The 15231-nt window shown below is 41.2% G+C and overlaps 1 protein-coding gene across 2 annotated transcripts; it reads left to right on the top strand.

Moving 5' to 3' along the window:
* Positions 1-1861: 1861 nt before the first annotated feature.
* On the top strand, positions 1862-14952 carry LOC135990635 (putative lysosomal acid lipase/cholesteryl ester hydrolase). Of its 2 annotated transcripts, none has more exons than XM_065638445.1 (9): positions 1862-2073; positions 3841-3961; positions 7058-7256; positions 7649-7758; positions 8352-8488; positions 9541-9687; positions 10953-11024; positions 11785-11856; positions 12615-14952. In XM_065638445.1, the coding sequence occupies exons 1-9, from the start codon at positions 1969-1971 to the stop codon at positions 12846-12848; spliced, it is 1197 nt and encodes a 398-aa protein (XP_065494517.1). In that variant the 5' UTR covers positions 1862-1968; the 3' UTR covers positions 12849-14952. The 2 variants fall into 2 exon arrangements, with proteins under 2 accessions (XP_065494517.1, XP_065494518.1); XM_065638446.1 differs by lacking the exon at positions 12615-14952 and adding an exon at positions 12428-12513.
* The last annotated feature ends 279 nt before the right edge of the window (positions 14953-15231 follow it).

The following is a 15231-nucleotide window of genomic DNA, read 5'->3' as shown; positions in this document are numbered from 1 at the left end:
AGGTGTTTAACAGGTGTTTACATGAGGTTCTTAGGAACATGGGTTAGTGCTAGAGTTAGGTTATGGTTGGACTTAATGATCCTGAGGGTCTCTTCCAACTGAAATGATTCTATGATTCTATCTGGAATATAGATTTTAAAAAATGAAAGGTTCCTGCTTCTACACAAAGAAAATAAATTAACATAGGAGGAATAGGACCTTCAGAAAAGACAGACAGGTGTCTCTGGGTCTCACAGTAGCACAGGTGTTTTGGTTTCTTGATTTTTTTTTCTGCTTTAATAACTGAAATCTGAAAACATGGTTAACTTAGGCTCAATGTCAGAGTTGACACATCATTCTACCGCAATAACAATTCACAAAATAGTTCCTCCATTGATAATTTAAACTTGGATCTTTCAGCAGAAGCAGTCACATCGCAACTGTTCCAGTCACCTACACCCTCCGTTCCAGATCATGTCCATAAATGTTTGCTGTGAGTTCCACAACCCAAATTACCGATATTCGTCCCTCCTGGCATTGCTGTCATGAAGAAGCTTCTCAGTGCCTGCTTTTCCCATTTTGTCACGCGCTGTCCCTGCTACCAAAGCAAATCTCCAGCAGTGCCGAACTGGTGCTGGAGACAGTGCAGCTCAACACAACTGTTAACTCTGCTGCAGTAATACCCCACTGCCTTATGAACAGCATGAAGCATTTTCAAGCCTAATCTCAAATTTGTTTTCAGTAATGTCCACTTTGATACTTTCTTGCCCTTTACTAAATTCAGATCAACCAACATCTGATGTTTTTGAAGAACAGGCTCTTGCCAAGCTGCTACTTGCATGTTTCATAACATAGGCAGGGGAAAACTGTTTAACTGCTTTAATGCTTTCATTCTGTTCTCCTACTAGCCTCCAATTTCTGACAGTTCCTTTTTCACTTCACAAAGCAGTCACCAGATCTGCACATGAAACGCACAACCATATGACAAACTGATTTGGATCACAATAATTTTCTATCACCTCTGATCCTAAAAACCCCAGAGGGGGAACAGGAAAGCTAGATCCTTAAACCACCCTTTCTGCTATAGAACATTTTGTTCTCTTCACTGCACCCCCAAGAAGTTGAAGACAGACATTTCCATGCCCTTCTTACCCATGCTATGCAGTTGGTTTAGGTTTTTAGTTAATGCTAAAACAAAAAAACATTGATGTTTTGCTTTGAAGTCTCAGAGAATGCATCCCATTCAGTTTATTTCTAACCCAAATGCTAACAGTGATTGCTACTCTAGAAGTATGATACTGCAATCTGTCCCAGTCACTAAAGTGACAAAGGGCAAAATATTTTATTATCGCACACAGCAATTTAGAGAGAGGCATGTGGAGATTAAAGAGGCTGAAGTAAGCAATCTGTGTAATCTATGTAAGTCTATGCCTTACAGTGAGAAGTCCAGTGGGACCTCATGATCCAGGCAGGCAGCAACACCCTCAAGAAACACTGTGCCAGCACAACTTGGTAGGCAAGTGTGGGCTCCATACCGACCTAGGACTAACTCAAAGAAGTGCCCAAGGACTTTTTTTTGTGACACTTAGGAATTGTAACACTTCCCTAGAAGTTGTCTACCTAGTTGTAGTGAGCCATATTTGCAGCCTTGCTTCCCCAGTCGTAAGCTTGGAGTTCCCTAGTCTTCGCAGCCTAGAAATAAATATTTACGCATGCAAAAAAGAATTGCAACCCTTCTGTTGCAGGAATAAAAAAACCATAATTCATCTGGAGAACTGGCAAAGGCAACTGACTGCAGTGTAATCTTAATTGCCGCCCCGTTCCTCGCCCTGTCACCCGGGCGGCCGCCCCCGCCCCTGTCACGCGGTCCCGTGCCGGTCGCCGCGCTCGGCGGAGGCGGCACATAAGCCCCGGCGGGGCCCGCTCGCTGCAGCTGCAGCGCCCGGTTCTGCTTCGCCGCGGCCTCCGGCTCCTTCCCGCAGGGCCAGCATGCGGGGCCTGGTGCTCGCCGCTTTCCTGCTGCAGAGCATCGCTGCTTCGGGCGCTCTCGCCAACGGGAGGAGAAATGTGGACCCCGAAACGAACATGAACATCGTAAGCGGCAGCGGGGGGCGTCGGGGACGGAGAAGCGCCCGAGACTGTCACCGGCTGTGGCCGCGGGGCTGTCCCGGACCGAGGAGCGGAGCGGGGCCGGGGCGGCGGGCGGCCCCGTTACGGCCCCAGGGGCGCAAGCCCGGCGCCTCCCGGCCTCCGCAGCCGCGGTGGGAGCGCGGAGGCTTCGGGCAGCGCTCAGCGCTCAGCCTGCGGCTGCTGCTCGCACCCTCTGCTCGCACGTCGCCTTTCTGCCCTCCTCCTCCTGCCAGGTCCTTCTCGGTCCCCTGTAGCCTGCGGCTGATCTTTCTCGCACGTTTCCTGAAACAGACCTGTGTTTTGTGCTAGAATCAGGACACTCTCCTAAGTGCTGTAGTAGTGCGTGTTTATGCAGCATAGCTGTCCTGCTGGCAGGATGCCCCCGTGTCGTTACCCATAACTGCTTTTCCTCCTGTGTGGCATTTACTTTCTTAACTTTATTCTTCCGCTGCTGCAACAATCAGCTCAGAAAATATATGTGGTTAATAACTGGTAGTAGTTGCTTTTTGTTCTCTGCCCATTCTAAACCATGGTATTTTTTCACATGTACGAGGGGATACTTCAAGCTAGAAACATGTAAGGTCTATAAGAAGTGCTTTAGTTTTCAGGATCATATAAATATCACTTCGAGAACTGAAAATAGTCATTTAGTCTAAGGATAATAACACTTGAATCAAATTTAGCCTTAAAATAATTTCAGAATGTTAATGTCTCTGTGCATGATTAAAATATATTGAAAAGAAATAGCATATTTAATTAAATGCTCCTTCTCTTCCTTGCCCAGTAGTCTAAGAGTAGAACTTCATTCATGTCTTGCATTTATTGCATTTTCTTAAGGCACAGTTGGCGTCATAAAACCAATTAAATAGCAAGTTCTCTGTCTTAATGGAGTTGCATCAAATGAAAATAACATAAAGCCTGAGACATAAGAGATGGGAGATAAACCTGTTAATGAAATCATGATGTTAAACAAGTGTGGGGTATTTTATTATTATTTGGTTTTTGTGTGGCTTGTCACCAAAGTCACTTAGAAGCTCTGCAACAGACGTAAGGTTCAAGGAGAAAGGTGAGCAAGAAATGGCACATGAAACTCTGATCTGAGGTGGCAGTGTCATCAGCTCGCACAGGTGAAGAGTGTGACCTTAGTATTTCAAAGCTGCGGTGTTTGTGGGTCATTTCAGCACTTTGCCTAAACATGATTATGTCATCTGTGTAACAAAGAATTCAGCATAAAGTGTAGGTATGCATCTGAAATGTTTTTATAGACTTCCGCTTCAGGAAATGTTAACTCTTCCCTGCCTCTCTTCTTCTGTTTGCCACTGTAGTGCCAGCGGCTTTTTGCTGTCCTCACCTGTCTGTTACTGGAATGCACTGCTTTCTTTGAGAACAGACAGTTTCAGTTTTTTGTCTGCCAAATCCATGTCTTGGTGATTTTCCCTGTTATTATAATCTCCTTTGCAACACTTCAGTCTCCTTTCTCACTGTAAGCAGCATGTAACTAATAAGACTAACAAGATGGGGACAGGTGAGGGAGTCCTCTGAAATTTGGGGATAAAAGTTTGTGCTCTGGCAGGTTCCTGACTCTATACTGGGCAAAGTCTCATAAGAAAACCTGTCTTCATGGAGTAGGCAGCTGGTCTGGCACATTCTTAGCACAGAGAACTTTGCACATGTTAATGAACTGGGGAGGCTGGCAGTTGGACTCCAAGGTGGTTTCTTTTCCTTCTTCAGAGTCAAATTATTACCTTCCGGGGATACCCTAGTGAGGAGTATGAAGTGACAACAGAAGATGGGTATATCCTTTCCATTAACAGAATTCCTTACGGAAGAAAAGGCCGTGGGAGCAGCAAAGGTAAGATTTATGTCTGCTTGGAAAAATGGGAAGTCATGGAAAAGCTCTGTCTGATTTCTAAAACTTTTGCTCCTCTAAGAATCCAGAAAAAAAGATTGATGACTATATGACTTCTGCAGTTAGAATGTGTTATTGGTGAAAGTTATGGCCAAAATAGATTAGGCACATAGGTAGAGTGACTTGAGTAAAGGAAGGGAAAGGGAGTTGGAAAGCTGTGTTTCCCTGGCGTTGCCTTTTTGTGACATTAGTACAAGCCTTTCACTGTTCTTTGACTTTTTTGAGGGACTGAGGGACCTGGATTTTCTAGGCAGTGGAGAACAAGGGTTGAGATTTGTTGGGGGTTTTTAAGTAGTGAAGTCTCTTTAGAAGAGATTGATTGTAATATTGTGGGGTTATTTCAAACGCCATTTGAAAAAATGCTTTTTTATAGCAACTAAGTTTGTTAAAAATGCCTGAGCTTTTTCAGAATTAGAGGTAGTTCATATGCCTCTTTTGGTGAAATATAACTGAACCGCAAGAGTTCCCATTCACATGTTCACGAAAGAATTACTGCCTGATTTCTGCATAAAATAAGAATTTGTTTCTAAATTTTAACCTCACTGAAGCTTCTTTGCAGTGAGGTACAAGCCAGACCAATACAGCACACTGTTGGAGTGTCATGTTTTACACATCTGCTTAAATAGATAAAACAATGTAATAACATAACATCACATCAGAATGAGCATAATACCTTTAAAAATGTATTGCAAATTAAGATATGTAGCAAGTAGTTGACAACAGTCAACCCAGACTAGGTTGTTCCATGAATGTGATTTGATGGAGGACTGTTAAAGGCTGTAAGAATTACTGTGAAAGCTGGTATAAAAGCTTGGATGAGATGCAGGGAGTGTACAGGTGAGGAGGATAGGGGGAATGTAAGCTGAAACTTAACAGAGTGATATGGGCAGAGGTTTTGACAAGGACTGAATGATGGAATGCTTATAAAATGAGGCAAATGTGTGTAGAAGAGGAGTACATGTGGCCTTTGACTTGCTATCCTCATACACTGCATATGGAAGTAACAGTGTATTTGTACAGCAATGGCTGAGTTTGGTATCAGTCCTGTTGCCATCCCGTATCAAAGATCCTACAATCTCATGCATACGACAGCTGCCTGTTTGCATAGAAAATGTACATCTTCTAAGGACTGCCTCAGAACCCTTTGGACTGAAAAAAACTGGGATGAGAGATAAAAGCATGGAGCTTGCAGAATAAATTGGTGGTTGTTCTATAGCCCTGGGTGTGAACAAGACCTGTGGAAAAACCCTCTCCTCCGTCAAAGGCCAAGCAACAGTCTTCCTGACCTTCTCTGTAGGTTTGGTATGAGGATGTTCACGCCATCCACCGTCTCTCACTAGGTGGGTGTGTAAAGGTCAGCACATGGAGGAGGCCAGTCCAACCTGACAGGTTGGACTTCAGAATTTCAGAGAAGCCCACAGAAAAAGACAGGCTGCCTTCATTGATGCAGAATCCTTCATTGATGACATAGACAAACAGAAGTTTCCTGATCCGTAGGAATTCTCCACATTCCCCTTGCCGCACTCTTGAAGTGTGGCCTTCTGGAAGAATTGAAGATTTCAAAGTTTATGTTGATATTAAGTTTTTATAGACTTGGTATGTTTTCTGAGAAAGATACCAATGATGTGTTACTGCTGACCTAGCAGATATATGCCATAATTCTTCTTTTGCAATACCTACATAATGTGAATGGGATCCCTTGGAATTATGTATCACATGATGTTTTGGAACAAACCTACAATTTTTCAGCTAAGAAAAAACAGGGGGTGGAGGGTAAGGAAAATGTCCAGAGAACCTAAAAGCAAAACATTTTTTTTTGTTATAGTGTTAACTAAAAACCTAAACCAACTGCATAGCATGGGTAAGAAGGGCATGGAAATGTCTGTCTTCAACTTCTTGGGGGTGCAGTGAAGAGAACAAAATGTTCTATAGCAAAAACAGTGGTTTAAGGATCTACCTTTCTTATTCCCCCGCCTGGGGTTTTTAGGATCAGAGGTGATAGAAAATTATTGTGGTCCAAATCAGTTTGTCATATGGTTGTGCGTTTCATGTGCAGATCTGGTGACTGCTTTGTAAAGTGAAAAAGGAACTGTCAGAAATTGGAAGCTAGTAGGAGAACAGAATGAAAGCATTGAAGCAGTTAAACAGTTTTCCCCTTCCTATGTTATGAAACATGCAAGTAGCAGCTTGGCAAGAGCCTGTTCTTCAAAAACATCAGAAGTTGGTTGATCAGAATTTAGTAAAGGGCAAGAAAGTATCAAAGTGGACATTACTGAAAACAAATTTGAGATTAGGCTTGAAAATGCTTCACGCTGTTCGTAAGGCAGTGGGGTATTACTGCAGCAGAGTTAACAGTTGTGTTGAGCTGCACTGTCTCTAGCACCAGTTTGGCACTGCTGGAGATTTGCTTTGGTAGCAGGGACAGCGCGCCACAAAATGGGAAAAGCAGGCACTGAGAAGCTTCTTCATGACAGCAATGCCAGGAGGGACGAATATTGGTAATTTGGGTTGTGGAACTCACAGCAAACATTTATGGACATGACCTGGAACGGAGGGTGTAGGTGACTGGAACAGTTGCGATGTGACTGCTTCTGCTGAAAGATCCAAGTTTAAATTATCAATGGAGGAACTATTTTGTGAATTGTTATTGCGGTAGAATGATGTGTCAACTCTGACACTGAGCCTAAGTTACCATGTTCTCAGATTTCAGTTATTAAAGCAGAAAAAAAAATCAAGAAACCAAAACACCTGTGCTACTGTGAGATCCAGAGACACCTGTCTGTCTTTTCTGAAGGTCCTATTCCTCCTATAGGATTGTATGTTAATTTATTTTCTTTGTGTAGAAGCAGGAACCTTTCATTTTTTTTCAATCTGTATTCCACATAAAGGTGTCATTTCCCTTTTCAGGATGGAGAAGTCAGGAGAGAGTCTTCCTAAATACCACCTGAGTTTTGACTGTTGTTCTTTCAACTACTTAAGTATTCTTAGGCATTCAATGCCAGATGAACAGGAAGCTATGATAAATGCTCTGTTTTTCAGGTCCAAGGCCTGCTGTGTTTCTGCAGCATGGTTTGCTTGCAGATGCCAGCAACTGGATCGCAAACTTTGAATACAACAGCCTTGGCTTTATGCTGGCAGATGCTGGCTATGATGTGTGGCTGGGCAACAGCAGAGGGAACACTTGGTCCAGGAAACACATACACTTCACAGTGAAGCAAGAAGAATTCTGGGTTTTCAGGTATCCTTGACTTGCTAGAGGAGCTAGTCACACGGTTTGCGAGCAGACTTCTCGTCCTCTCTTTGCCCATCATGTCAGTTCAATCGCATTGTGAATGTACAAGGTATTTCTTTCTGGCTACATGTGCTGTCATGTATGTAGGGGCAGTGAAGGGGAGCTTTATGGTCACTATCGTGTCCTGAGACAGCCTCCATATGTGGTCAGTAGAACAGTAGCTGCTTTCAGTGGTGCTTGGTGGGAAGACTCCATCAGCAGAGTGTCCTGCTTCATCCAAAGGAAGCTTTTCTTTATATCCAGAAAACTGATCTGCAGTGCAGTAAAGCTCTGTGCAGCTGTTGCACACTGCTGTTCCACTTTACTTACAGAACTGACTTTTTATCTTTGCTTTGTAGCTTTGATGAAATGGCTAAGTATGACATTCCAGCCTCCGTGGACTTTATTTTGAAGAAGACGGGTCAGCAACAAGTATTTTACGTTGGCCATTCACAGGGCACCACAATGGGTACGTGAACAGATGCATTTGTTAGCATGTGTTGTGTTAGAAACGATATCCAGTTCCACATGCCTGGTTTAATGATGAAATATTTCTGAAATTACTGCTTCTGGTTTTTAGCTGATTCCTGAAATATTCATCAACGTTAAAAAGGAAAGACTTAGCGTTTCTGTGTTTCCTGAAAGTGGGAAGCTGTTGAAATGACAAATTGAAGTAGTAGCCACCAGCAGAGCTTCTGTTAAAATAAAAGGATGAACTATGCTATATTTCATAAAGATTCCCACTTCTGGAATATTTTATTGCATGTAAGGCCTGGCTCAGATGCTTTTAGAGCTGCAGTTAGACAGAGCTGGAGGAGTGTTGGGTTACTTAGCACGAACTTGTTTTTCAGAAGAAAACAAATCCTTCTCATTTGTCTCATTGAATTTGTGTTCTATGGTAACGAGATTCATCTAAAATGTCTGAAGCGATCCAATGAAACTATTAATGTAAAAATACTTGTGCACACTCAACATCCTAGATTTTATAGAATCACTGCCAGGTAACCTTCTCATCCAACTTGCGTCAGTGAGGTTTGTTAACTATTCTCATCTTATTTACAGCTTTCATTGCTTTTTCAACTTTGCCACAGCTGGCTAAGAAAATCAAAATGTTCTTTGCCTTGGCACCAGTAGCTACAGTCAAGTTTGCCACTAGCCCTCTGGCAAAATTGAGAGTGTTTCCTGACCTGCTACTCAAGGTTTGTATTTGACTGTAGGTGTTTTAAGCCAGATGAGGTGTCCCCCTTTCTAGTTGAAAACAGCATAGCAAGGAATGTGAAGAGCTGTGGTTAGATTAACATGTTTGACGAGAAGAAGGCCAAGTTTTCAATGATAATGCTATGGAAGTAAGCAATGGCTTCTCTGGCTTTACTGTTGTCTAATGAGACAATTTTCCAGGCATCAGTTTAGAGTAATCTTTTGTTATTAAAACTTAATGGGTGGAATAATGTTATGTTTTCCATGTACATGTTTCTAGAATTTATGCTACAGAAATCACATGATTAATTAAATAGTTGTTCTGTTTTAGAAGAATTTGAACTGATAGGAACATTAACAGATTTGTTTCACCACTAACCATTTAGTATTAAAAGAGGATTTTTCAGAGGGTGATTAAGAGCAGCGGCTTTATTTGAATGCCGTGAATCATCCTCTGGAGGAGTTCACCTTTCCCCATTAACATCCAAGGGAATGTATGCAGACTGGCAGGCTGCACAAAGCGCCTGAAGTCAGACATGGTGAAAGCCTGCTATGTGTAGTTTTTAACCATCTTTAACTATTTTAACCAGTCTTTAACCATTCTTTCCATCACCCGTGGAGATTCCCGTGCAGAGCTGTTTGCCCTGTGAAGTAAAACCCTCTCTAAGGTACCTTGTGCAGATTTAATGCGTGTCCATGCATTATTAGATCTCTGCTTCAGAGGCAGATATATTAAAGTGATACTGACAGACGTGGTCTCCTCTTCCTTGTGTAATAAACTTTGTCTAAAGAGGACATCATCTTTAATGATGGTTGCACTTCCCATGTTCATTTTATGTCGGTAATGAACTGCATCATTTGTAGCACATGCACAAACCATGACCTTCCCATTGAACTGGAAATAAGGTTCATAAGGAGATAAATTGTTTTCATATGACACACCTGTTGCCAGTGCAAATTGAAATAATTACCTCAGCAATGCTGTAGTATAGAAAATAAACCCGGGTCATTCTATGCAATTACATGTTTGTTCTGTGTGTTTCTTATTTTGTAGAAAGTGTTTGGAACTAAACAATTCCTCCCTCAGAATTTTGTGCTCAAGTGGCTTGCTACCCATGTTTGCACCCACAGAATACTTGATGATCTTTGCGGCAATTTATTCTTTCTTCTGTGTGGTTTTAATGAGAGAAACTTGAATATGGTATGGTTTGGTTACTTTTAATAGCTGAGTTATTCTAAACTCTAACACAGTACTGACTGTGTATCCCTGTACTGACTGTCCTTCACATGTAATTAGAAAAAAACTAATGCCTTCTTCATCGTGCTGAGTTTGAATGAATATCTTTCCTTGGTATAGATGTAGTTGCCTGTCTTGGATGGACAGAATCAACCGGGTAAACTGTTACTAGAAAGCTAAAATACATTATTTTAGATCTCTTGGGGAAGTGGGTAAGAGAAGTGAATTAATATGACGGTGCAAATGTTTAGTTCCTTTTGCTAGGAAGTGAGGAATAATGATACAGTTTTCAGGCTTTTTCAAGAGAACCGTTGAAGCGTTCTTGCCTCTCGGTGGATGTGTGCAACTGTTTTCTGTGGGACCAGTTTCTAACCCTGCTGATGACTTTATCTGTGGTTCTAGTTGCAAAGGACTTGTTGTTAGGGCTTGTTTTGTTATCTAAAAGCTAGTTAACAGCAACTGGCATGACACTGCCTTTTTTCATAATGCTGCTTAAAGTGTTTCTAACTCCCTGAAATCAGGAGAAGCTGGTATCAGTTTACCCACAGCTGGATGAAGGCTGAGGATTTTTAGACAGGAGTGAGACAGAATTAGCATTTTTTTTTTTCACCATTCTGTGTGCAAAAATGTACATTTTTTTTTGTGTTTTATATCAAGGTGAAAGTGCAGGATTTTGTATGTTTTCTTGCCAAGCACATAGAGATTTCATGGGTTTAATGGTGGTATTTTTTTGTTCGGTTGGTTTTGTTTGATTTGGTGGGGTTTTTTTTTGTTGGTTGGTTGGTTTTCTGCCAGGATTTAAGATTCCCCTGGCTATCTTGTACTTCTCGATTCAGTGTGTGAAATTCTGAATCACTTTGGACTGACAGCTGCTAGTTTAGATGTAGAGTAATGCAAGGTTTCTCTTGAGGTCCATCAATATTTAGATTGTTAATGTGCTCACAATTCTTACAATACTAGCACTTATTAAGAGATACTCTGAATATATTAAATATGCTTAAGGGATATCATTATCAGGTTTAAAGTTCAGCTTTAAAGTTCTGCAGTTAATTTTAAGTAATCTCCCAAACATTTGAACCTTTTTCCTCATCTGTACATATGGCTCCAGTTAACTTTTGTTTATGTCAGTTTTAAAAAGAATGGAGAAATTTCTGTTAATTGTTCAAGAAGCAATAATGGTTGCACTGTTGCACTTTGAGGATTAAAGCCTATGAATTATCTTGTCGCAGAGCCGAGTGGATGTGTATTCAACACACTGCCCTGCAGGGACATCTGTGCAAAACATGATCCACTGGAGCCAGGTAGAGTTTCCAGAATCTAAAATACCTATTGTCTCTAGTTTGTTTGTAGAATATTGATGTCTCTGATATTTAAATGGAATAAAATGCCAAAATATATATAGCATAGCCCAAGCGAAATTCCTGAATTGTGAAAAGCAGCAGCAGGCTTTCTGTTCTGTTCTGTCTGGCTTCATTTTCTATTTTATTGGTGTATTTCAAATTTCACCCCAGTCCACAATTTCATGCCTGTGATGCTCTTCTTGTGCCTGAAGCTTGCTTAGTAGGCTGATAAATACGAGAAGACCTTTGCCAAGGAAGCAGTGGTCAGTGCTAGTTGTGATCTTGTAACTGGACTTGGTCACCCACTCAGCAGCAATGTGTTGTGCTGTACAGAGCTGCTCAAGCGTTGGCTCGGAAAGAAGTTTGTGGTTTTTTGTTTTTTGGCTTTTTCTTCCGAGATGGCTGTTATATAGACTTCTGTTTCTTAAAAATATTAGATGGTAAATCATATAGAGTGGATTTTCTAAGAAAGCTCCCTGGTGTGTTCATATACGTTTAGACAGCAGGGTAGATTTTTCAGAAGTAAGCACGGAGCTTCCACATCCTGGCTTTGGGTACACTAAACTGTTTTCCTCAATCTTTCCTACCATTGCTATGAGAGTGTGAAATCTGTTTCTTGTGTCAGTTGCCTTTGTAAGTTCTCCAGATGAACTCTACTTTTTTTATTCCAGCATTAGAAGGGTTGCAGTTCTTCTTTGTATGGGTGAATATTTATTTCTAGGCTTTGAAGACTGGAGAATTCCAAGCTTATGACTGGGGAAGCAAGGCTGCAAATATGGCTCACTACAACCAGGTAGACATCTTTTATGGTTGTGTTACAATTCTTAAGTGTCAGAAAAAAAGTCCTTGGGCATTTCTCTGGATGCTTTGACCAAACGGACCAACCAAACAAGAAGAAAACAAAAAAACCCAAACCAGACAAACATCACCAAAACCCCCCAAACAGGACTATACTGCTCTGAGTTAGTCCTAAGTTGGTATGTAGCCCCCACTTGGATATGAAGTTGTTCTGGCACAGCATTTCTTGAGGGTGGTCCTGCCTGCCTGGATCATGAGGTCCCACTGCACTTCTCACTGTAAGGCAGAGACTGTCAATTCATGTGTATTGCTTACTTCAGCCTGTTTAATCTCAACACAAGTTTGTTTCCAAGTTGCTGCATGCGATACTAAAAAATATTTTGCCCCTTGTCACTTTAGTGACTGGGACAGATTGCAGCATCATACTTCCAGAGTAGCAATCACTATTAGCATTTGGGTTAGAAATAACTGGAATGGGATGCATTCTCTGAGACTTCTGCTATGCTGATGTCTTGTCAACTCCTCAAGCCACATCTTCACCGCTAGTTATGCTATAAATATCACAGGACTCCTGGAATTACAGTTTCTGCTGAGTCAGGACTCCAACTCCATCTCTAGCTGCCCAAGAGAGGAAGAAAACATGTGAACCTGACACATTCTTATTGCATTTGGCCATATGTTACATTGTGGTACAGTATCACACTGGAGAGTTGTTCTTTCTAATGCCTTTGTTTTCCCTTCCCCTCTCTTCAGTCTACTCCCCCTTTCTACAAAATAAAGGAGATGACTGTGCCAACTGCGGTGTGGACTGGTGGACAGGACTGGCTGGCAGACACAAGGGACGCTGCGATGCTGCTCACTCAGATCACAGACTTGGTTTACCACAAAAACATTCCAGAATGGGAACATTTGGATTTCATCTGGGGCATTGATGCACCTTACCGCTTGTATAATGAAATAATTAACATGATGGGGAAGTATCTCTGAACCGGCATGGTATTTCACAGTATTAATTCACCTGGAATTCATATGCTTTTCTGGCAATAATGTTACATTGCTTATTTATGATGCATTTTAAAAATGCCATCAATGACTACTGAATTGGTTTCATATTTGGTTTGATTTTTCAGTATTATTTCTCTCTCCTGCAGAAACCCTCATTGTATCTCGCTGATTTTGTACACAGTGGCATGGTACTTGAAAAACAGCAGTGTGACTTTGTGCAAAAGGAGTGTATCATGTGCATGTGAATTTAGGGATGTGTCTGAAAGACACGTTAGCCCACTGAGCACCCGAGGTGCTTGATGATTAAAAGCATAAGAATTTCACTGTGCATACAACACTGCCATTTGTCAGTACGTTGCCATTTCTGAGTACTTTTCAGAAGTATTCCCTGTACTGCGGTGACCCATTGGGTGCTGGTACCTTAAAAAGCACTTGGTGACTCTTTCTGTGTTATTATTTTAGCCATCGCACACAAACTTGCTACATCAGGTGACTCTCTCAATATTGCCCAGAAGAGCTGTCCTGAAGCCAGAGGAGATCACCACTGTCAGTTGAAATCTCCTGTTTTGAGACTGGTTCATTGCTGCATTTTTCTTGATTTAATGGTGTTCCTGAAGCCTTTCATGTTTCACCTACCAGCTGTGGATAAGGATCATTATTTGTCCTTGCAGATTCCTGGAAGTAGAGAAATGGTTAAAAGAAATACCAATAGGTTGTGGCTTTCAAGCAGAATGATGTAACATACTCATGTTGTTTTCCTTGCACTGACCACTAGAAAACAAACTCCACCAGTATACTACTGGCGAGGGAAGAGCCAAAGCGTTAATTCGATAGCTTGAGTGACTTAATTTATGTGGACTTTTCCCCTTAATCATCGCTTGAGAAGAGCAAGAAGCTTGGTGTAATAAGAATGAGCAGTGATGAATGGTCTGTTTTTCAAAGCAGATCTTAATTAGTGCCTGTTCTACAGATAGGATTTTGTTATGAGTGTGTATATATGTTGTTGAAGGTTGGTTGAATATCAGCTTGGATAATACACAAGTGTCCTAGCATAACAGAGTGCATCAGATACCTTCTGCTGACTTAGTCTTAGCCTTTAGTGATGTGATCAACCTGTGCTTGAAAGCCAGGAGATAGTAGTCCCCATTCAGCTGATGGATTGCCGGACTTACAGGCCTGTGTGCATCTGAAGTGAATGCACAATCCAGGGCTTTGTCTTAGAGATGTACAACATAGTTGGGCTTACAAGGGCTTACAGAGACATAAAGGCACATGGTTTTGTCCACGTGTTGTGCTTGGAACTTGAAAACGGATTTTTTTATAGTCATCTGCAAGTATATTCACACTGTTCAGCTCATGCAGAAGGCGTAAGGATGGTACAGTGTGTGTATGTGGTCATTGGTATGTACTGAATGATATACTAGCTCAGTGCAGAGCATTTCTTCACTGTTTAGTGATTCTGTAACTAGTGATAACACTGACAAAAGTTTACACATCGAGTCAACCAACATACAAGTGCCTCAGCATAGGAAGTGGTGGTAAAACAGAGCTCCTACTTCCTTGGCCCCTGTAAAAGAAACAGTTTTGTCAGCTCAGTAGCAAACTAAACCACTTTTCTGTAAATTACTCTTTATAGTGAATGTGCCGTGCAAATTAAAAAATAAAGGAAACATGGTACTTGAATATCAAGAAAAGTTATAAATGGCTTTAATCTGCAAGATAGGTGAGAGAGACCTTGATGGTTGAATAGGTTTCCTGCTATATAATAAAATGTGGTGCTTGGTGGAAGATTTTCCTACAATTGAAGAATTTATAATGTCTTTTCCCTTTCTTTGATGTCTTATAAAATACAAATTCCTGCTGCAGCATTGCCCATCATGAGAATGCTAATAGTGGCCTCTTCAGTAGCTTGCTTTCAAATAACTTTATATTAACAAAATCAATGAAATCATAAATGAAAAAAAAAATCATGAATGTTGGATGGACAGTAGCCACACCTGTAACATAATTGTCTAAGTCTTATTTTCCGAGGATACTGAGCTGAAAAGTGTCTGTAGTGCATTCTGACTCCTCCAGAAGTGATGTATGTGTGTAGTTGTAGAGGATGCGAATAAATTTCTCACTACTGAATTGCAAATTTTGAATGAAAGAATTTTAGTCTTTTCCCGATGGTTATTGTCTTGAACACTGATCCTTATAAAGTGAAGCCTGAGAATTAAAAATTTAATTTGCTGCCAGCTTTCCATCCCCAGCCATTGTTATGAATTCATTAAAAAGACCTTTGATTAAGCTTTTTTTTTTCTGTGCTGGCTAGAGAGGCTTTCAGTGAAGCTTGGCTGGGGAGGTGAGGTGATGGTATGAAAAC

Source organism: Caloenas nicobarica, chromosome 7 (genome assembly GCF_036013445.1).
Source record: "Caloenas nicobarica isolate bCalNic1 chromosome 7, bCalNic1.hap1, whole genome shotgun sequence".
Lineage (NCBI taxonomy): Eukaryota > Metazoa > Chordata > Aves > Columbiformes > Columbidae > Caloenas > Caloenas nicobarica.
The sequence above is the reverse complement of the archived record's forward strand: the minus strand, read 5'-3'. Positions and strand labels throughout refer to the sequence as shown.